Below are 23,451 nucleotides of genomic sequence, written 5' to 3'. Positions count from 1 at the left end.
GATGTCCAAAAAGTGTAACAACACCAGAAATCATTGATCAAGTGTAAAATATGGTATAATAAATTTAGTTTAATCCTTTATCCAAGTGGGAGCAAACAAAGTTTGCACTTGAAAATATCTTCAGGACTGAATATGGTGTTGTACTACCTTACTGGGGTAAGGTAGTACAACTCCGGGCAACTTGTAGCAAAGGTGGAGCAAGCTACCAACACTCCTATCCCAGTATCTCCCATAATGCAAAACACATCTCCTTGTGGATATGTATAATGTTATGCATTAAGGGATTGGCCACTACCCAGACTAGTTTTGACCTTTATTGAGGTCTCTTCAGTGGGAGCCAGGCCCACTGGTGGAGATACCAGGCAGAAGCAATAGCGAGGTCATCTTTACCTATAGGAGTTGCCGAAAGGTGTGTCACTTTTTTTTATTAAATTATTCTGGATTTAGAGAAAGATGTTGAAAGTTTATTTTTCACTTGGTTAGACTATAATAAATTTAGTTTAATCCTTTATCCAAGTGTGAGCAAACAAACATAGGTAAAGATGACCTCGCTATTACTTCTGTCTAGTATCTCCACCACTGGGCCTGGCTCCCACTGAAGAGACCTCAATAAAGGTCGAAACTAGTCTGGGTAGCGGCCAATCCCTTAATGCATAATATTATACATTATACATATCTGCAAGGAGATGTGTTTTGCATTATGAGAGATACTGGGATAGGAGTGTTGGTAGCTTACTCCACCTTTGCTATGAGTTGCACTACCTTACCCGAGTAAGGTAGTACAACATCATATTCAGTCCTGAAGATATTTTCAGGTGCAAACTTTGTTTGCTCACACTTGGATAAAGGATTAAACTAAATTTATTATACTCTAACCAAGTGAAAAATAAACTTTCAACTGCAAAATATGGTACTGGATGACCAGCAAGTCAAAGTGCATGAAATTGCTTAGACTATAGACATTTCAAAAGAACATGTAGGATATATTTTGCATGAAGAATTGCAAATGAAAAACCTTTGTATTTGCACAAGATGGGTGCCACGATGGCTCACAGCAGATCAAAAACGCACTCGTATGAAAATCTCTATACAGTGCTTCATCATCATCATCATCATCATCAAATTCCTGCCATGTACCCTCAAGGGGTGTACAGGATATGACAGTACTACATGAAAAAATTACATCATAACTAACTTCCTATCTACAATTTTCCTCCAAATCAGTCTGTTACTTGTCAAGACTCCAATATTATCAGATCTTATATTTCTATCGTCTAAGGCACTTTGTACTGCATCAATCCACCTATATCTTGGTCTTCCTCTGGGTCGTTTTCCTGCCAACCTGGCAGAGAACACTTGTTTTGCTAATCTTTCCTCTCCCATTCTATTTAAGTGACCATACCATCTGAGATTAGCTCTGCTAACGCATTACTGGATGCTGACAATGTCAAGTTCTTTCCTAATATCCTCATTTTTAATATGATATTGCCATTGATGCCATCTGTTCACGCCTCTAATCTTTCTCAGGACTCTCATATCTGCGGTCTCTAGTCTTTGGTCAAGTGTTTTACTTCTGACCCAGCTCTCAGATCCATAAGTTAAAATTGGTTTGAACACAGTCTTGTATACAGCTAATTTAGTGTTCCGACTAATTTCTTTCTTATTCCATATGAATTTATTCAATTGGCTTCCCACGATACCAGCTTTGCTGATTCTGTTGTCTATTTCTATATTTAGTTTACCATCGTCAGTAAAAATTGTGCCTAAGTAGCTGAAATGTTTTACTTGTTCCACAGGTTCTCCATTCACAACACAGTTGACATTTTCAATGATTCTGCCTATTTTCATTGTCTTTGTCTTTTTATTGCTGACCTTCATACCATATCTATTACAACAGCTATTCAATTTAGTCAGAGAATCTTGCAGACTTGTAGCGGATTTATTTAGAAGTATAACATCATCCGCATAAAGCAAAGAGCTGACATTAACATCTCCAATTTTGATATCAGGTTTAATACCACATTCCTTCATAATGTGATCCATATAGATAATGAATAACAGAGGGGATAATGTACATCCTTGTCTCACACCAGATTTAACATTAAACCATCTTCCTGTACTTCCTTCAATTCTAACTGCTGACTCACAACTCAAATAAAGACTAAGTATTGCTTGATATAATGCCCCATTGACACCATATAACTGCAGCGTATTGAATAGCTTCTCTCTTGGCACCTTGTCATATGCCTTTTCCAAATCGACAAAACTTAAATACAGATCTTTGTTATATTCCCATGCTTTCTCGACTATTTGTCGTAAAGTGAAGATCTGATCCTGACAGCCTCTATTTGGCCTGAATCCAGCTTGTTCTTCACCAAGCTTTTCTTCCACAACTCTTCTCAACCGTTTCTCAAGTATACTTGCATAGATCTTGCCAGGAACACTCAGTAGGGAAATACCTCTGTAATTCTCACATTCAGTTTTATTTCCCTTTTTATATATGGGTACTATGAGAGCTCTACTTCAATCATCGGGAATTCGTCCCTCTGTCCAGGCTTTCTGAACTATGCAGTGCAGCCACTGTAAGACTCTTATACCACCATACTTCAGCATTTCTGGTCGAATATCATCTACTCCTGCTGCCTTTCCACATTTCAAGCCTTTGATGGCTTTTTCTACTTCAAGTATGGATATGTATTCCTGACTGCATGCCTGGTCAGTGTTTTTTATCACTGTGCTGTCATCACTGCTTGTTTCATTTAGCAGTTTTTCAAAGTAATTACTCCATACTTCAAGGATATCTTTTTCTCCTGTTTTCATTTCACCTTTATCATCTCTAATTCCTTTTACAGCACTCTTTCCTCCATTCCTAACCTTCTTCAACAACCTCCAGAATATTTTGCCACCTTCTTGATATTTATTTTCTATATTCTTGCCAAAGTCCTCCCATGACTTTTGTTTAGCTAGTTTTACACACTGTTTAGCTTTCTTACATTTGTCTCTGTATTCTGTAAGAGTAAAAGCTGACTTATTTGCCAGGAACTTTTGATATGCTTTCTTCTTTTCCTTCACTGCCTCTTTAACTTCCTGTGTCCACCAGGGAGTTCTGATTTTTTTATCTTTGCACACAACCTCACCACATGCCTCTCTGGCAGAATCAATCAATGTTTCCTTCAGAGTTTGCCACTGAATCTCCAAGGTTTGATTCCTGTTCTCAAACTCTTTCATTTTCTTTTCAATAATATTTCTGTATTTTAGTCTACAGTTTACATCTGAGAGCTGCTCAACTTTTATTCGCTTTAAAACTTTCTTACATGTTATTCTTTTCAATATGAAATTCAATTTTATCCTGCTCAAGACTAAATAGTGATCACTTCCAATTTCAAATCCTCTGTACACTCTGGTGTCCTGCACCAGGGAGAAAACATCACTATCAACAATAACATAGTCAATGAGACTTTTCTTATTCCTAGCCTCTTCTCTCCATGTGAATTTGTGCACATTTTTATGTTGGAACATGGTGTTAGTAATAACCAGTCCATGTCCTGAGCAGAAATCCAACAGATATTTGCCATTATTATTAGCTTTGCTCTTTTCTCCAAATTTTCCCAAAATATTTTTGTATGTCTCACAATCATTTCCTACTCTACTATTTAGATCCCCAACAAGGACCAACTTTTCCTTTTTCATTGTGTCAGTTGCTTTTTCTAAAGCCTCAAAAAATTCCTCCACTTCTACCTTAGTAGAACCTTCTGTGGGACCATAGGCACAAATAAGTCTCATTGTCCAGTTCCCCATTCTCATATTTGCCCACATTACTCTACTTGAGACTGACTGCCATTCAAGAAGATTAGCCTCGTATTTTGTGTTGAATACTATGGCTACTCCTTCTTTTCCTTGATTGTTATTGCCTGAATATAACATTTTGTATTTATTGCTCAGAAAGATCTCACCAGTTTTGGTCTTTTTTGTTTCAGTCACCCCTATTATGTCGATCTGGTACTTATCTAATTCCTCAGCTAGCTCCATTTCTTTGCCATTCAGGCTTCTTATGTTGATAGTACCGATCTTTAACTCTGGTGATGTTGAGTTGGGGTTTGTTTTCAGATTTGTTCCAGTAGCTGACTTTTCGCTGTTCGCCCTGGTTCCCTGGCGAAAACAACGGAGGCCTTGTTTAACCGGGCGACGCCCCAGCCGGCATGAAATTTTGTCATGTTGTACCATCAATTTTTATTTTGGTTTAACCAATAAGAATACAATTTGGTCGGCTAAATCCCAAATTGCCAGCCCATCCTCGTTCGTTCAGTATCAAAGTAGATACCCAACAGGGTGCACCACGAGAAGGTGAGGACTGGACATTAAGTCAGAAGCCCTGGTCGGTTCTCCACATTCCTTTAAAGGCTATGTGGAGGTCTCCTCTCAGTTATACAGGTTTGACCCTTAAGCACCCCTGAACAGTGCTTGGAGTGTTTTAACAAGAATAAAACTGATTTTGCGCATCGATTTATTATTATGGATGAGACTTGGATTCACCATTACATACCAGAATCCAAAACAGTAGACAGAAGTTGGTTGTTCAGCATCAAAGACGACAAAGTCAGCTCCATCAGCAGGAAAGGTCATGGTATTGGTGTTTTGGGATACTAAAGGCATTTTGTTTATTAATTATCTTGAAAAGGGTAAAACAATAACCAGGGAATATTATTTGGATCTTTTAACCAGAGTAGGTGAAAAAATTCATGAGAAAAGACCCAGTTTGCAGAAGAAAAAAAATCATCTTTCATCAGGACAATGCACCCCCACAAAGGTGTTTTGGCGATGGGAAAATTAAGGGATCTGCACTATGAATTGTTGGAACATCCATCCTATTCCGCAGATTTGGCTCCATCGGACTTCTGTCTCTTCCCAAAACTAAAACTTTTCCTTGCTGGTCAGCGTTTTTCTTCGAATCAAGAGCTGATTGTAGCTGTAGAGGGGTATTTTGCACATCTTACTGAGAACCACTATAGGGACAGGATAATGGTGCTGGAGCATCGCTGGAATAAATGTATTAGTCTTAAGGGAGATTATGTTGAAAAATAAAAATAATTTGAAATTATAAATTCGTCTTTTCATTGTTACGGTGAGAACTTTTCAGGCCACCCTCATATATTGGCTGGTATTGTAGGCTCATGGTAGACAGTGAAGAATAGCGAAAGTTTTTTTTTTTTAAACCAAAGATCAGGCCAGTAGTTTTAATGGTTGACCAAATTAATGTAACTTGAGCATATCATGTAGATTGTAGTGTTGCTTGTTTCTTTGTATATATGTATGTACTCCAGATGATGACCTTATGTGAAGGTCGAAACATCGAGTGATTATTTTTGTTTATATTAAAGTGAAGTTTTACTTTAACATGGCGGTTGTTTCCACAATTTATATAATGAATGCTGATTACCGTGTAACCATGAAGGAAAGGATATTGTACAGACATAATCCATTAACCTGTGTCAATAATGGACTGCAACATCAGAGTAGCCATAGTGTAGATGCTCGACACATTTCTAGTGTTTTTCCATTCAAATATTGGCTGTTCTTCCAGTCTGACCAAAACCGACTGCAAATACAAGGTAAGCAATGTAGAGAATTTGGTGAATGGATAAGGATAGCAAAAGAATAATAAAATCTTTTAAGAATCCGAGAACATTGAGGTGCCCTGGATGTAAGAGATGGCAATGGATTTTCTATGATCTAGGTTTTGAAGAGCACTGGATTTGGAAGAAGAAAAGAATTTTGTTAAAGAGAAAAGCCATTGGCTAAAAAGTGCTGCAGATGTCATTGATATCAATAGATAAGATCATATGATCCAGAGTTTTAGTTCTGTTAAGATTTTAATAACACCATATTGTGAAAGAGTTGATGGATATACCTACTAGTCCAGATGGGTAAGTTTTATGTAGACATAAAGGATAAGGATCTGATAGGCAGCCAGGTAACTAGAGTCATGAAAAAGAAAAGAAAACAATAAATGTCTTAAATTATACTTGCCAATAAATTATATTCTTGTTTAATCCTTTATCCAAGTGTAAGCAAACAAAGTATGAGCATGAAGTATTTTCATGACTATGCTACTTAGTATTCCATAACGGAAAGCATACTTTCTTCTTTCGAAAGGAAGGTGTGCTGTGGAGAGGGACAAAAACTCTGAATGATCTACAAGATCACTCTAAATTTCACTGAGCAGCCTGAAAGAATCACTCCTGACCTGAACCAGGGACAGGAAACTGAAACTAGCAGTGGCTCCACTCAGCAACAGGCAGAAACCTATCACTAAGTTGACAAACCCTACTCTCCAGGAAGCAAGTCCACCATCAATGGAGAAGAGATACCACGGTTGAATTAATGCAGCAGTCATATATTTCCCATACACTAGTAGTAAAAAGGTGTATCACCTTAGTGATAAAATATTCTGGATCAGAGATAGATGAAGAAAGTTTTCTTCTCTTGCTTGTAAAGTAAATTATACTTGGCAAGATTAAATTCTTGTGTAATTCTTTATCCAAGTGTAAGCAAAATTTGCACATTTAGATCTTCACAAAGGCTGACTTCACATCAATTGCCTGAGTATTCCATAATGCAAAACACACTATCTTTCAGATGAGCATAATGCTGTGCATTATTTAGAGGGAGCCACTACTTAAACCATTTGAATTTACTGAGGCCTCATCACTTCTGCAGTAATTCAACCTTAGTATCTTTTCTGTCTAGCTCCCACTGATGAGACCTCAACAAAACCAGTCTGGGTAGTGATTCCCCCCCACCCAATAATGGATAGCATTATGCATGTCCAAAATAAAGCATGTTTTGCACACTAAAGCAATTGATGTGAAGTCATCAGCCTATACACGTAAGTGGCTCAGTCATAAAGATACTTCATGTGCAAACTGTGTTTGATTATAATCAGATAAAGGATTAATTTATTGGCAAGTATAATTTCCTTTGTAACCAAGGGAAAAACTTTCCACACAATTACTGTCTACTCTTCCTTCATACTCTAGTTACCCAGCAACCCAACAGATCCTTATCCTTTTCTGTCTACAGGAAATCTGTGCACACTGAAGGACATATCCATTCCCTCTAGATGTTGGAATATGCCCAAATTTACATTATGGCCTGGAATTGCATATATATATATATATACAGGCATAAATACAAATGTGAATGACTGTTTTTGGAATCTACCAAAACTCTACAACAGCCACCCAATCTAAATAAATTCGACTTCCTCACACTACTAAGTATCTAAGAGACTATCAACTGAACGATCACAATGCCCATAGAGTAAATGCTATTTTAAATTTAGACTAGTGCATACAGATGTGTAAAATATCACTGTTTTGGCCACAAAACTGTTTTAATAAAATTTGGCCACTGTTTTAATAAAAAATCATTTGACTATTATCTCTAGATATCTGTTTATTCCTTGAAGCAAAAACATAAGTGACAATCAGTGACTAAGTATCCATACCAGGCTTACCTGTTCATTGTTTTGTACATAGCAAACTGAATAATGACTTCCATGCCTCACAATATGACTCATTTATGATATTTTTTTTTTTTTTTTTTTTTTGTATGTTCTTTATTAGTTCCAATTTAGTACCCATCATCTCCAAAACTTATTCATTTCTCTTCTTCCGAATCCATGGGCTCTTCTGTACATTCATCTCAGGAGCATCAATTTTTCTACTGTCATCCTTGCTTATCATCCATGTTCCTGCTCCATAGAGAAAAGTAGACCAAATAAAGCACTTAATCATTCTTAATCTAGTCGTTTTACTTACTTCTCATGATATTAGTATATTCTTTACTCTGTTAATAGTTGATTTGGGATTTCTATTCTTCTCCTAATCTCTCTTTTGCATTTTCCATCCTTTGTAATTAAGCATTCAAAATAAGTGTAACATTTACGTTACTATATATATATATATATATATATATTTTACTTTAATGTGTAACTTGTGAATAAATTTTACTTGCTTACTATCATGACTAGTTCTTTTTTTTTTTTTTTAAATTTAATGTGAAGACATATTCAGATTTGTTACTCAGCTTTCATAAAGGTTCACGAAAAGTTCTTGTACCAGAGAGAGAGAAAGAGGGTGTCAAAAGTGCCTAATAAGCATGCTGCCTGTGTGAAAATTCCAAATAAAGCATTTGTGGAGAGGGAGAGGAGAGGGGAGAGGAGGGAGAGAGAGAGAGAGAGAGAATGGCATGAAGAACTTAAAAGTAAAGAACATTCTTAAAACTAGATATGAGAAAAGAACAAATTATAACCATACTTTAGTGCAAATATAAGACTAAACAATTATGCTAACAATTTTGAAGAGGTCATTGCTATTCTATATGCTGAAGGTACATCTGGAAAACAAAATCAGTAAGGTTTTTGGGGGAAAAAATATCTCACTCACAAACTACTTTGAAATCAGCCACCAAAACAAGACATCTATTAAATCTGAACAGCATTGATGCAAAGAACATAAAAATAGGCAAGACAATGTTTTCTTTGAATGAACATTGGGTTTACAAAGAAGAGAGGAGAAATATAGATATTCTATTCTTGAGATAGACATGATAGAAGATATGATTTGTAGTAAAGATGTAGTAAATTTTGTAAAGATGGATATATATCCCCAGCCAAGGATAGCTTTCTTGCAGTAAATTAACATGGACAGAGGTATGCTGAATAGTGATGAATTCTCAGATGAATAGGGAAATGCTGCATTAGCAGTCACAATCTCTTAAGAGATCTTCCCATTAATATTTGACATGCTCTTGTTAAACAGGACTCCAAGAAAATATTACACTAAAAGAACTGGGGCTTGACACTTCTCCACCACCACCACACCATTTCTTTGAAATACTAGTACTAACTAGTATTTCAAAATACAAAAAACACACACACAAAAAAAAAAAAAAATTAGGATTTTACAAACCAATACTAGTCGCCTTCACTCAATTAACAAGACTCAAAGTTCCTCATAATGTAACTTATCTGTATGCATTTGCTCACTTCTATGTCATGTGAAACCTTTACTATTTCCTTTTTGATTAATGGTTATCCATATATTTGGGCATGAAGTACACATATATTTGCATACTTATACAGTAAACATTGCAGAATAAGGTTTTCACTTTCAGTTAGAGTGTCCCCTATAACTGAAAGTGAAATTCTTGTTCTTCTATCAAAAGAATATGCTATGGTTCCTAAGAAGATACCTTATTTAGATTTCTTGTATAATATTGAATGGAATATATTCACTCTCTCTAGTGAGGATGTCAATAAACTTCATCTGGAAGCCTCATCTGTGCTACTGAAAGACAAACTTCCTCCTTTTCTTCAGCAGAATTAAAAGCTTTACAATCCTTAAGACACAACAGTCATCTTGTTATTACAAAAGCAGACAAAGAAAAAGCCACTGTAGTTATAGACTCTGCAAAATACAAGAGAAAATATCTCTTTTACTATGTGACAGATCTACTTACCAAGAACTTGGCTGCAAATCCCACCAATAGTCAACTCAGAAAATTAAACTCCTATTAAATGAAGTCATAAGCCTTGATGAAGATAACATAAACTTAAAACTTATTTTGCTAGAATCCCACACTTCAATGGTTCACCAAAGATCTACAAGAAAGGCATTCCTCTTTGTCCTACTGTGGATTGTATACATTTTTCTATACAGGTAACCCTCGTACAACGCAGATGCTAGGTTCCATAGAAATTTCGTGTTATGCGAGACTCAGATCACATAGAAAAAGTAGGGTTAGGTTCTGAAATCGTTTTTTTTTAAATTATATAAACAACAGTGACATCCAACAAAAATATTTTTTTATTTAATTCAGGTAATACATGTAAGTTAAGAAAATGTGTAAACTATGAAACAAATACATAGTATAAAATTATAAAATGTACATAAACTTCATTGCACATAATGCTTAAATATTTTAGGCAAAATAAAATAAAGTGCATATTTAAATCTTTCATAGCACGAGGATGTGAGGATTGGTTAATAAACATTGGTTTTGTCATGTAATCACCTTGTGCATTACTACAAAACAGTAGGGTAATTCTATCTTTGAAAACTTTGAATCCAGGAACTGATCTTTCATTTTTTGAAATATCGGTGCAAAAAAAAAAAAAATGCAAAAATGCATTTTTTTTTTTTTTTTCAATATAACCCGGATTCATCCGTACTGAATACCTGGTCTGCACTATAAATGTTTAGAAACTTTGAGAGCTTTTTGTTTAATAAGCTTTCCATCCAAAGGAATCTTCTTTTGAGTGCAATCTACTATCCAAATCATTAGAAATTTCTCCATTTTTTCCCATTAGAATATCGCGTACACGAGCAATGCGCTTTGCACTTACCGTTGACCCAGCAATAACACTTTCTCAGATTTTAGGTTCATTTTATTTGATTGTTCGAATTGTTGATTTGTTCATTTAAATTCAAAGCCCTCGCAACAACTCCTGGTTTTTCTCTATTTTTCAACACTGATCCATGATTTTAATTTTTTGTTCAAGAGAAATTAATTTTCTTTTCAATGTTAGTTTTTCCCTTTTGTTGCAGTTTATGACCATTACTTAAAAAATATTTTTTCACATAAAAAAAAGATTACATATTAATTATGTATGTAACTCACTAGAAAATAAAGTGCTCAGCTTGAGATTAACACACATGATTTTTAATGCTCTTTCCTGGCAGAAAAAGAAGACAATTTTCAACAAAAAACACTTTATACAGTAAACAATTGATGTACGTGCGTGATAAAGGGTATTTCCCGTTTATATAAATGCATGATATACATGGGCGATATGGGGACGCAAATATAACAAAGATAAAATTTGATTTTCAAGTTGCACGGTGAAAAACATATGAAAAGATAAAGGGTTACTACAATTTATAAACCATGTTTTTATCGAAACCAGGTTGTATAAGCACCGCATTGAACAAGGGTTACTACAATTTGTAGACTGCATTATATCGAAACTACGTTGTACAAATACCGCATTATACTGTTAAATTGTGAATGAAACTATGTTGTGCAATTTATTTTTTTCATTCACATTTAACATTGCTTATTATGTATTAATCATAATTTGTATAAGGATTATTTATTGTTCCTTAATTAAGGATTACTATTTAAATATTTATTCTAAACTTAACCTACTATTAATTTATTAAATAATAATATGTGTAGAAATTTATGATAACTGAAATATATATGTAAAGTAACGAAAAGTGTTATTATAAATAATTGTATACGTAATGAAAGAGCTGAATAAGTAGCTCAAATATTCTATTTATTCTTACTTGTGAAAATTTAACGTTATGTAATCACTTATGTAGTAGTAGAGCGTTGTATTACATTAGCGAAATGTTTGCGTTCATGCGTTGTCATGGAGACGCATGAAATAAACAAGCACGAGTCGAAGAGTGGTGACCTTGGAACGAGAAAGGAGAAAGGAGGCAATAAGAATTTTATAGAGAGAAAAGGGAAGAGTTTTGCGGAGCCTGAAGGAAAGTAGGATATAAGCAAAGAAGTGAAAGAAAATTATAAATTCTTTAGGGCAGAAATCCAAGAGCATAGTATTTAGAAGTGAGCAAAAAACGCAGTGAATCTTATACTCAGCTGCAAGTGAAATCAGCTGTGGTTATAGAGGAAAATTAATGCCGTATCCAGATAAATAAAGAATTGGACATTCAATGGGAAATTCTGATTAGTTCCAGTTAATCTTGGATTACGTCTTAATTCTGTGTTGCCCTGAGAAGAATATAATGAACTTAACTTGTTGTAGAAAAGTAAACAAGGAAAGATATCAGTACCTTATTGCTGTTTTTTTTAAAGTAGTGAAGCGCGATTAACAGTAGTTCAGTTAAAGCGTTGGAGATTTTTATTTAATGTGTTCCGCTAGCTCAAATAAGTTAATTCATAAGTGTGCTCGCAATAAATTGATGTATTGAAGATTGTATCTGGTAAGAGTAGTCATACATGTTTGTTTATTCTAACATTAACTATAGCGTATCTTCGAAGTTCAAGGTCCGAAATAAGATTGCTTGGAATAATGTCTACCTTGATTAGTGCCTGCTGTGAATTTAAACATTAAGTAAAGCTGATAGATGTGTGCAGACTGATCAAATGAGAACTTTTGTTTTAAGAAATTAAGAAATTAATAAAATTTCTTAATTAAGAAATTAAGAAAATTTATAATTTTGAAGCAGTGAATTGTATGTTAAAGTTTAGAACATTGAATTGGAATGAGTGACTTAGCAAGGTGTATTAAGTTATTTGTATTGTTTCATTTGAAAGTAGAATTCATGTATTTGCTATATATCGTATATTAAATGTTTTATTTTGTTAATCTAAATATTGTGTTGGCCTGAACTCCCTTTTATTGCACCGTTCATAAAAAATTCGAACCTTGCGGGTGCCCCAAGTAGAATAACAAATAATTCGGCCTAATGAGGAGACTGCTAACTTAATTAAGAATTGATCCTACTATTTTATATAGACTAATCTAAAAATAGGGTGGCGCAGTATAATTATAAATTTCCCTACTTTTGGATCGGTGATCAATTTGCAATTAGTTGTTATATTGATAAGAGTGACTTGAACCAAGATGGTGGATTTAGAACATAACATGAAAATAGAACGTCACGACAAATGGCGCAGTCGACAGGATTTGTCGTGACGTTCTATTTTAAAATAAAATAAATTACACAACATAGTTTCATTCACAATTTAACAATACGAGGGTTACCTGTATATCGCATAGCTAAGTTTTTAGTACATGTATTAAAGGCTCATATTGGTAATTCCTGTAATTTCATAAAAAATTCTTCTAATTTTCTGCATAAAGTGAAAAATCTTTTCCTCCAACCCAAAAGCTTAATGGTCAGCTTTGACAATGAATCTCTAATCATCTTGCTCTCACAAGCCTTTCTGCTGAATATAGTGAAATTATTCAACTTGGTCGTTCACTCGGGATATTTTCTTTGTCAAAACAGAATTGACACAATGTGAAGGGACTGCTATGAGGAGTCCACTCTCTTCCACTCCTGCCAACTTTTACCTAGAAAATTTAAAAGACACCCTTTTCTCATCCATATACCTTATCCCTTCATTTTGGGTACATCATATAGGCAATGCTTTTGCAGTCTGTCCTCACAACAGAGATGCATTACCTGCCTTTCTAGCAAACATAAATAATCTACATTCCTGAATTATTTCACAGTGGAGATAGAAAATGTAAACTAGTCTTCCTTAACATTCTACTCTGCCACTCATCTTCAGATGAACTACTCCCATTTATTGAAAAACCTACCTTTAATGAACACTATATTCAACAGCAATCTGCTCCCCATCCCTCTCAGAAGATTGGAATTATTAAAAATGATTACATCATGCTGACATTATATGCTCTACACTGCAACAACTGCATCAAGAACTTCTGAACATCAGACAATATATGAATCTCAAAGGCTTCTCAGAGTGGACCATATAATGTATTTTTAGTTCCTATAATCTAAGGTCAAACAACAATGAAACAGTACAGTGTTCGTATCCCATACATCTCTGACATCTCAGAACCAATCTCTAAAATTCTATCTTTGAAAAGTATAATAATATAAACTATCAGTATGATTCCATTTTCTAAAGATAAACAATCCCCTCTCACTCTTCCTGGTGTTTACCAAGTTCAATGTATGTGACTGTCACCTTTTTTATTTCAGACCAACTGGACTCGATCATCCAAACCTGAATCAGAATGACTGCCTCTCACTAGCAAAAATATAGAAGAGTCTTATTTTAATCACACAGATTAAATGTATTCAGATGCAATTTTCAGGTCAAAATATATGACTTTTAAATAAAATATATTATTCACTCTTTTCCTTATGTTAACATGTTAATTTATGAAACCTTATGCCATAAGTATTGCTAAAACAACAATGTAATAAATATAAAATGATGCTTACGCTAAAATAGCCCCTGTTATATTTTGGTTTTTCATACCCATGATGACTTCATAAAGAAATGAAACTCCTTCTCTTTGATGAGGACGTAAGTGTACAGTTAATGCTGGATCCACCACAACATCTACAATTGGTAAATGCCCTTTATTATGTAACCACTAAAGAAGAGAAAAAAAAAACTAACAGCAAGTAATTTAACATTTTGTCAAAATTTAATTGATAATTTAAGCAAAGATAATTCTTAGATAAATATTTCATAGATAGATTTTTTGAGAATATGCTGATTCATATGGACATCATCATCAATATTTATTGTAATGTACAACTTCATCTATTAGATATCTGCAATCTTAATTAGCTGAAATATGATTTCTAAATAAATTACCTCATTTTATGGTTAAACGACATTAGCAGGAGATGATTGTGATTATTCAAGAGGAAGCAAATTATGTCTTGCATGCATACATATTAGGAAACTCATCTCTGGTTATGTTCTGATCCTAACTGTTTGACGAATGGGTATTTATTCATGTATTAAAAAATAAAATAAATAAATTCAACATCACAACTACTCTTATTAGTCATTATTCGATTAATGATTCTTATATTGTACATGAATGGTGGTAGGATTTACAATGCTTAGGTATCTATTATACTCATTTTTCCCCTTTCTCCATACTCATGTTATTCCAGGCTCAGGCTGAACAGATTTTATTGAAATTCAGAATTCAGAATGCTTACGAAATTTGTCAAGCCATCTCAATTTTTGTTTGTCACATCAAATGCAAAGTCATAAAGGAGCAAAATGTTTCAAAATGATATCAAGCAATGATTCTGCTCTGTTAGATGGAATTTAATAAAATTTGGATGGAAATTAATTTAATTAGCATACTGTCTTGTGTTTCCAATTTAATAAATTTGAACCACAAACCAATGCCCATGTGATTTAGCTTTAATGTGATCATTTATATTGGCAAAATATAGCAAACTGATAGTAGTGATTCCACACTCGCTGTATGAAATTTATAAAGTAGCTTTAATTCTGATTTCAATCAGACCACTGATAGTGGCAGAATGATAGTATATGCTTAACATATATAAATAAAAAATGGATCAAAGTTTCGTAAATTTGTTCAATCTTTTTGCACTTGCATCAATTACAAATGAAATTTACTTCTCCTACTACCAAAAGAGTTAAAAAAGTCCTCTTTTTTTTTTAATCACAAAATTAAACACTAGATGTAAAAAGCAATGATACCACTCTTGTTGAAATTTTCTGTTAAAATAACTATGTGAAACAGGAATGAAATGACCAATTTAATGACAAAATTAAATATTTAAATGTCAACATTTTGTTAGAGTATAAATAATATAAACAAAGTGCATAGAAAAGTAACTAGATAAATTTATCTTGAGCTAGCAAAATGTTGGAGTGTAAATGTTTCAGTTAGTTAAATTATTTATACCATTCCTGTCACATGTAGTTATTTTTTAACAGAAAACTTCATCTACAAGTGATTTAAACAATCATGGAAGTTTGAATATGGAAATGCTACTTTTATTCCAAGATTTGTCTTGAGCACTGCAGTTAACTTTCATTTTCATTACAGTAAATCCATAAAGACCAAAGGAATAGTTTGTTAAGTGGAAAATTTGTTATGGCAAATTTCATTTAGAACAGCAGTAGGTAATGCTATAGAACTGTTGCTGAAACTTTAGATAGTTTGTTATAGTGAATGAGTATGCTATAGTGAGTAGGCATGAAGGTGTTTGCTATAGTGATTGACTATAGTATATTTTTTTGAATTCTCCCTTGATACTTCCCAGCATGACTTGGAGATTGGAGAAGTCGAAATTTCAACAGTACAACTAATGATCAGCTATAGCATCAGCTTTAGAGTTATGATTCTTCATCATCAGAATTCCAAAATTTCAGTAAGGGGCCAGAAATCCAGTAACCTTCATAAGCAAAATGTGTGATAATCAACAGAATGAGGTGCATGAAATGTTGAATTTGAGCAGAAATTCAAATGAGGAAGCAAATGAAATGATGTGGCAGATAGTGATTGTGCTAAACAGAATGTATAGAGGTATCAGAATTCAAGATGGCAAAAATGGTATGAAAGAGTGTGAGAAATGAGATGGGGAAAGAAAACAGAAATGAGTACTTGCAGTACATTGAAGCCAGAAAATTTTAGTATTATTTTGAATTCTTCTTTTTTCCCTTTTTCTTTCTTGTCGAAGCCTGGAAATAACTCTGAATGATATTGAAATTTCCAGGCTTCGACAAGAAAGAAAAAGAGAAAAAGAAGAATTCAAAATAATACTAAAATTTCCTGACTTCGATGAGAACTGCAAGTGCTATTCAAGAATTGAAGAGACTAGAAAAGGAAGGATTGAGAAAACAGAAATGGACAAAAAAATATATGATATTATATGAAAATTCCATGATTAGAGGTATATTAGATGAGCAAGCAATGAAAACATGTCTCCTGGGCATGAAGATTCAAGACATAGTCAAAGCTATATATAAGCAAGTAGAATTGAATGAATGATATAATTGCACTGGTTAGGACAAATAATTTCAAAGAACAAAAGTAAGGAATGAGGGAGGATATGAAAGAGTTGTTGAGTGAAGTGAAAAAGGAAGAGCAAAAGAGTAAAGACTGTGAGTTTTCTGTCAACATTATGGCAAAAGTGAGCCGAGGAGGACAGCTGGGATTGCAAATGAGTCAGTGTGTAGGAGAAATAGTGTGTAGGGATCAGTGGTGTAGGAGAAATGGTGTGCAACATGTAGATGCATAGAGTGATTTTGATAGTTAGAAGGATTTGTATGTGAAAGATGGATTACACTTGAATGGTTTTAGTAAAGTGACAATTCACATTCACTGTTTCAGTGAAACAGTGAATGTGAATTGTCAGGAAAGCTAGATATATCTGGGTGGTTGCATGAAAGCATGGATGTAAGAATTCTATCATTATGCTACAAATAAAAGAAAGAATGAGTATGAAAGCAGAGACTGTATGTATGTTACAAATGTGGAAGAGATTGTTCAACTAATGAGTACCCATTTTGCTAAAAGCTACCAATTTGATGTATACAACATTGAGCTCGCCACTACCTCTTCAAAGGATGAAGAAACTCGGATGTATGAGAAGGAGGTATTAGAGCGGTTGCACAAACTGAATAAGAATTCAGCAATAGGGACTGATGGGATATCAGCACGGATCTAAAAGCATGTTCCGTTTAACAACTGGCTATTCCCAAGCTAAATAACCTGAGTCTCAGAAAAGAAAAGATTCCAAAGAAGTGGAAAGAATGTATGGTAATTCCATTGCAAAAGGGTGGCACAATGACTGATGTATCCAACTAACAACCTATCAGTATCTTTGGAGTGGTGGTTAAGATTTTGGAAAAGTTGGTTAGGGCTTGCATACAGAAATGGGTTAGAGAGAATCTATATTTTTCAATGAACAGAATGGATTTACTAAGGGAGCATCATGTTTGAGCAACTTGCTCACATTTTATAATAATGTTACCGGTGAGTTAGACAATGGGAATGGATACACCACAATACTTTTAGACTTTGCTAAGGCTTCTGATGACAGGATAGTGCATGGAAGACTGTTGTATAAATTGGAGAATATACGTCTGGATTATAAAATATTGGCATGGATGAGGATGACTGAATGAAGTATATGAGGGATGTGTCTGCCAGATTTAAGGCACCAGTGGTGTACCACAGGGATCAGTCCTTGGTTCACTGTTATTCAATCTTTACATTAATGACATAAGAAGGAGCTTGCTGATGATGCAAAGATAGGATAATCAAGAATGAGCTGAAATGCAGTAAGTACTTGCAGAGCAAATTGAATGGGCAGAAATTGTGAGCATGTAAAAATAGCTGTCAGTTCAACATTAGTAAATGTAAAGTCATGATACACTTTGGTGTAATCAGATGTCCAATGTCATATTCTATTTGTGGGATTATGTTAGAAGAAGTTGATCAGGCTAGAGATCTTGGAGTTTTAGCAAGGGATGTTGGATAGGATGTTCAGCAGATAGGATAACTACAATACTGAAAATATTAATATGTAAGGATAAGGAAATCATTTTGCCTCTTTACAAGGCCTTGATATGACCTCATTTCGACTACTGTGTGCAGGTCTGGTCTCTTGGTTTCCATGGTGAGGTTGAAACAGTGGAGAGAATGCATGCTAATGATGATGATGGTGGGATTGTGAAATACGGATTATTAAGACCAATTGAGAATTTGTGGACTGTAGGCACCAGCAAACAACAGAAAGAGGGGTAGGATATCATACTAGATGAGTTCCAGTAGATGGAAATTTTCATTTTATGGAGGATGGTGAGAGGACATTCATGGAAGTTGAAAATAAATGCAGTGAAAAAAAAGCTAGATTTTTCTTTCATAGAGTTGTGTGTGATTGAAATGGATTGCTTTTGGTGGTCGTGCGTACAGGTAGTGTGAATGAAGTCAAGAACAGGTATGACAGCTGGTGCAGTCATTTTAATAATAATTATTATTTAATATACGATTAAAGTATCCTTTAATAATGATGATGCAACCTTTAAGAATTATTCATTATGGATATTAATCAAATATATATGTAAACAGGTATCCCTCGATTAACGCGGTTAATTAATCCCTCGATGTTACCGCATATATCAAAATCGCATTAATCAAATCTAATAATCAATGGTACAAATTACAATTCGTCCATGATTGATTACTGTATTAATAATTCGTTTTATATAGTACTCTTCTTTTACTTCATTTGTTCATAAGTATTTGTTAAACATTTACTTCAAAGTAAATGTTTAACAAATACTTGTACCTACATTATTTACTGCAATTTTTTTACCAAAAGAAGTTATTAAGAGTTTGAACAGTTTTAGTTTTTTTCTTATCGGCATAAATTCTACAATAACAAGCAAAATGACTCTCCAGACCTTGGCAAATAAGTAATACAACATAAAGAAAAAACACTGCAAATATAATACATGATGGTGCAAATTAAGTGGATATTGAATCCAACATTATTTCATAGCCAAATATAGAAACTACAAGAGTTTCGTGCCGAATATATAGAAACTAAAAAGTTTCAGGGGATGCAAGCATAAGCAACCTTATGGGCAACTCGTAGTAAACGTGGTAAAAGTATTAAAAGTATTTTCCATAATGTAAAGCACATATCCTAGAGGACATGTATGATAAATAAGCCTTTGGCTCTCTATTTCAGTAATACATGATGGTTTATTTATTTTCAGTTACAATCTAGAAAATATTGAACAAAGAATAAAAAATAACAACTAAACCATACTATACTGACATCAGAGGTCGCAGTATCTCTCAGATGCAATTTACTGTCAAATATCACAAATTTTTACATAACATGTGTTAAACCAAACTGACAGCAAAAAACAGTGTGGAATATCAGTCGTAACATACGAATGCACAGCTACTCATGACCTTCAAGCTATACACTGAATCGTGTAAGAATATTTATATTAAACATTTTGCATGTATCTGTCAGATGAGCTGCGAACTCCATAGGATTAAAGGCGTGTTAATCAAAACTCTTGCCACATTAATCAAATCCTGCGTTAAGCAAAACTGCGTTACAAGGGATACCTGTAAATGACATGTTAATGCATGCATGGAGTTTAACATAAAAACACAGATTGTCTGTATTTGCATATTGTAAAATATACATATTGTAAATGACATGTTAATGCATGCATGGAGTTCAATATAAAAACATAGATTGTCTGTATTTGCATATTGTAAAATATACAGCCAAATTCAGCTAATGTTGATATTTTAAAATAAGGAAGGTAGAAAAGAAATTTAAAAAAATAATATTAGAATCGATCTTAAAATGCTGGCTATTAAAGAGATGTGAATATGCAATATACGACCTCTCATAGGCAAGTCATCCCCCCCCCCCACCTTATAGTACAGGCAAACCTCGCTTAACACAATTAATTAACTCTTTAACTGCTGAGAACATATTATTACGGGCTCGGAAATACATGCCTCCTGTGCTGAGCCCATATATGTACGGTTGTACATAAATTAAGTAATTTGCATAATCAAGTGGACATCCCTTGATTATGCAAATTTTATAAAACTATTATTGCCATTTTTGTGAGTGAACAAGTGTATATCAAGAATGTATGATGCTGACTGGACTTCTTACTTCAGTAAGAATTTTAATTGATTTTATTTATAAACTTTTTGCAAAATTAATTCAGCACTTGGACAATGTCAGTAGAATATAAAATCAGCAGTTAAAGGGTAAATCCATCAATTAATGTGCACCAAGATAAATCGCATTAAGCGAATGCAATAAACAATAGGAATAATTATAATTCATCCATCAGTTAGTGTAAATTTGAAAAAAAAATTGTAGCAGAAGCTATATTAGAGGATAAAATAATCAAAGTTAATAAAAATTAATTGCTTAAATTTTTATTTAATGTCTAAACATTTGATTGAGCTACTTTTTTTTTTACAAAAAAATTTAAGTAAAGATGTTTGAATCATGCTCGACTTTTTCATCTTGTCATGCAATGATTTCGACAGACTTTGAAGCTTCATTCCATATCAGGATCAACATCAAACAAAATTTCCTTAGCATACTCAATGTGACTGAAAGTAACTCAAGTTCTTTTACAGTTAGCTTCTTAGTCATAACATTATCTTCTTGTTCTTGTTCGCACTCCTTATCTTCTTCATATGCATGCTGTTCTTCTAGCTTAAGGAGATCATTCTCGCTTAAATGTTATGAATGAGAATCGAGCAAGTTTCTTGCATCTTCATTATCCAGTTCATGACTTATTTTTCACGGTATTAACAACACAAACACTTTTATCAACAAAGATGTTTTATTAACGCTTATATTTCGCTGATTTTCAACTCAGCATCATCAGAGCACAACACACTTGTAAACGCGATAGTGAGTGATTGAAACAATATAATTGCAAAAGACAAAAGATCTAAATTCCTATTTTTGGCGCCTTCTAACGAAAAAAAAAAAAAAAACAGTTATCCAGAAGTTTTTCTTAGGATAACCGTTCCCCCAAATTTTTGGCAAATTAATGCAACCATATTTGTAAAGGTTGGGAGAATTCTTCAAAGCCATTGCTGACTCAAAAAATAATCTTTCAGATCTATAATGACTCCTAAATAGCACATTCGTTTTCCTCCATCTAATCCTGTGTGAATGAGTGTCCAAAGCGTGGTCTGCCAATCCCGACTTGACATAGTAATAGTAGCGAATGTATCTTTCATGTTCTTCCAGGCGGATGTTCACTGATCTTCCTGTTTGCCTGTAAGGCCAAGTCACAGTCACACGGAACTTCATACACTGCTGGGTGTGCTAAAGGGTGAAGTTTATCCTTAGGCGAGCAGATCAGAGTTGACAGCTTGACATGAGGTTTGAAATCGGTTTGAAATTTGAGATCTGTCGCCTAAGGATAAACTAGGCTTGGAAGAATTCTCCAAACCTTAACAAATATGGTTGCATTAATTTGCCAAAAATTTGGGAGACGGTTATCCTAAGAAAAACTCCTGGATAACTGTTTTTTTTTTTTTTCATTAGAGGGCGCCAAAAATAGGACTTTAGATCTTTTGTCTTTTGCAATTATATTGTTTCACTCACTCACTGTCGTGTTTACAAGTGTGCTGTGCTCTGATGATGCTGAGTTGAAAATCAGTGAAATATAAGCGTTAATAAAACATCTTTGTTGATAAAAGTGTTGTTAATACCGTGAAAAATAAGTCATAAATAATCATCAACACCTAAGCTTATCTCTTAGATTCATTATCCAGTTCATTAAACCCAAGTTCTTTTCCAATTGTGCTGATTTCTTCAATAATGTTAGATTTTGGATTTTGTGCACAATAAACTAACATAGGCTCGAGTTAAAAGTCTTCTGCATCGCCTACTAATAAAAGTGTAAGACGATCTTTAGATACTTTGTATCCTGGTTGAGATGCTTCAGTTTTTGGCTAGGAAAGACTTTGTTGGCATACGATTCCAAAAGAGACCAATTTTGTCGACGTTGAATATTTGTCAATCGTCATAATCGCCCTCCTGAATTATCCTTTGCAGTTCTTCAGGAAACATGGCCGCAGAATCTTTATTAGCATTACCTGATTCCCCAGTTATTCTTATGTTATGCAGTCCAGTTCGATTTTTAAAATGGTCAAACCATCCTAAACTCACAGTCAAGATTTTGCATTCCTCTTGAAATTGGTCTCTTTCAATGAGGTAAAAATATTGAGAGCTTTTGCCTGAATATTCTCTGTACTAAAAGGTATTCTTTTTTGGTTATAATCTTCAATCCGGAGTGAAAGAAGATGCTGCATCTCAATAATTAAATGGTTTCTATTTCGGGTGATCTGCATGCTTAAACAGCAGCAACTTTTCATTGTTCTTTGTATTCTTTGCTCTTATTTAATATAGTCCAACCTGTAGACTCACTGTATGCCAGGTCTCGCACAATCATTGTATTATTAGCATCACTTTCATGTCTCTTAATGACTTCCAGCTTTTCCACTCACTGCAGATTGACAACAAAAAATTTCACGTAACGTAAAATTCACGTTAAAGCAGGAAATAGTATCATTTCATTCAATTGCAATAACTGATCATCAAGCATATTAAATTCACGTTAAGCGAGGTTTTCCTGTAGTGTATTTTGTCTCCACAAATACGGTTTTGGCATAACCAGCAAGTACTGCTGCTGCAAAAGCGTGTCTTTCTTAGTTGAAGGAAATGACACCAAGACCTCTCTATGGTAGATATGTTTCATAGAGCTCAGTGAAACACCACTACCTTGCTTACTGGAAATCTTAAGTGGCTTGTTGCCATGTTTGGTCTTTAGAGCAAGGGCAGCAACTTCGGTCACCTCTTCTCTCTCTCTTCTTACATGTAATAAAAGTGATACTCTTCAAGACCATGCCAATTACAATGGAGGGATCTGGACCCATTCGCTATTAGAGGAGACAGCAGTAAAATAGTTCTGCAAGCCAGCTGACCAATACATGAGACTAAACTGATAGTAATGAATCTGAGGGCTTCTTGATCAGTTAGTGATAAATCCTGCTGCCTCTTACCATGTAAGTCCATGCTAGTGTCTAGTATGTTCTGGACACTAGGGTGAAAATTCCATATTAAATAATTCATTTTTGAAATTATGGATTCTATAACTGTGTTAAAATAACTCTTTTTATTATCCCGACGTTTCGATCTTCATATCAAGTTCATCATCTGGAGCATACATAAATATACAAGACAAGCTGCATTACATTTCAAACCGTAAGCTAGAGAAACAATAATTTGATCACGTGCTACTCACTGGCATGACCTCTAGTGAAAAAAAAAAAAAATTACATCGAGC

The 23,451-nt window shown here is 34.1% G+C and overlaps 1 protein-coding gene across 4 annotated transcripts in view; it reads right to left on the bottom strand.

Annotated features, from left to right (window-relative positions):
* Positions 1–23,451, bottom strand: part of LOC150095715 (DNA repair and recombination protein RAD54B-like) — a 232,067-nt gene that overhangs the window by 113,986 nt on the left and 94,630 nt on the right. For all 4 annotated transcript variants that reach the window (XM_090410071.1, XM_090410074.1, XM_090410073.1 and 1 more), the window contains exon 10: positions 14,022–14,176. In XM_090410071.1, the coding sequence (XP_090266197.1) occupies positions 14,022–14,176 (155 nt within the window). The remainder of the gene's footprint in view (positions 1–14,021; positions 14,177–23,451) is intronic.

Source organism: Typopeltis vanoorti, chromosome 20 (assembly GCF_054136105.1).
Source record: "Typopeltis vanoorti isolate ZY-2024b chromosome 20, IOZ_Tvanoo_1.0, whole genome shotgun sequence".
NCBI lineage: Eukaryota > Metazoa > Arthropoda > Arachnida > Uropygi > Thelyphonidae > Typopeltis > Typopeltis vanoorti.
This window is presented reverse-complemented; position numbering and strand designations above follow the sequence as displayed.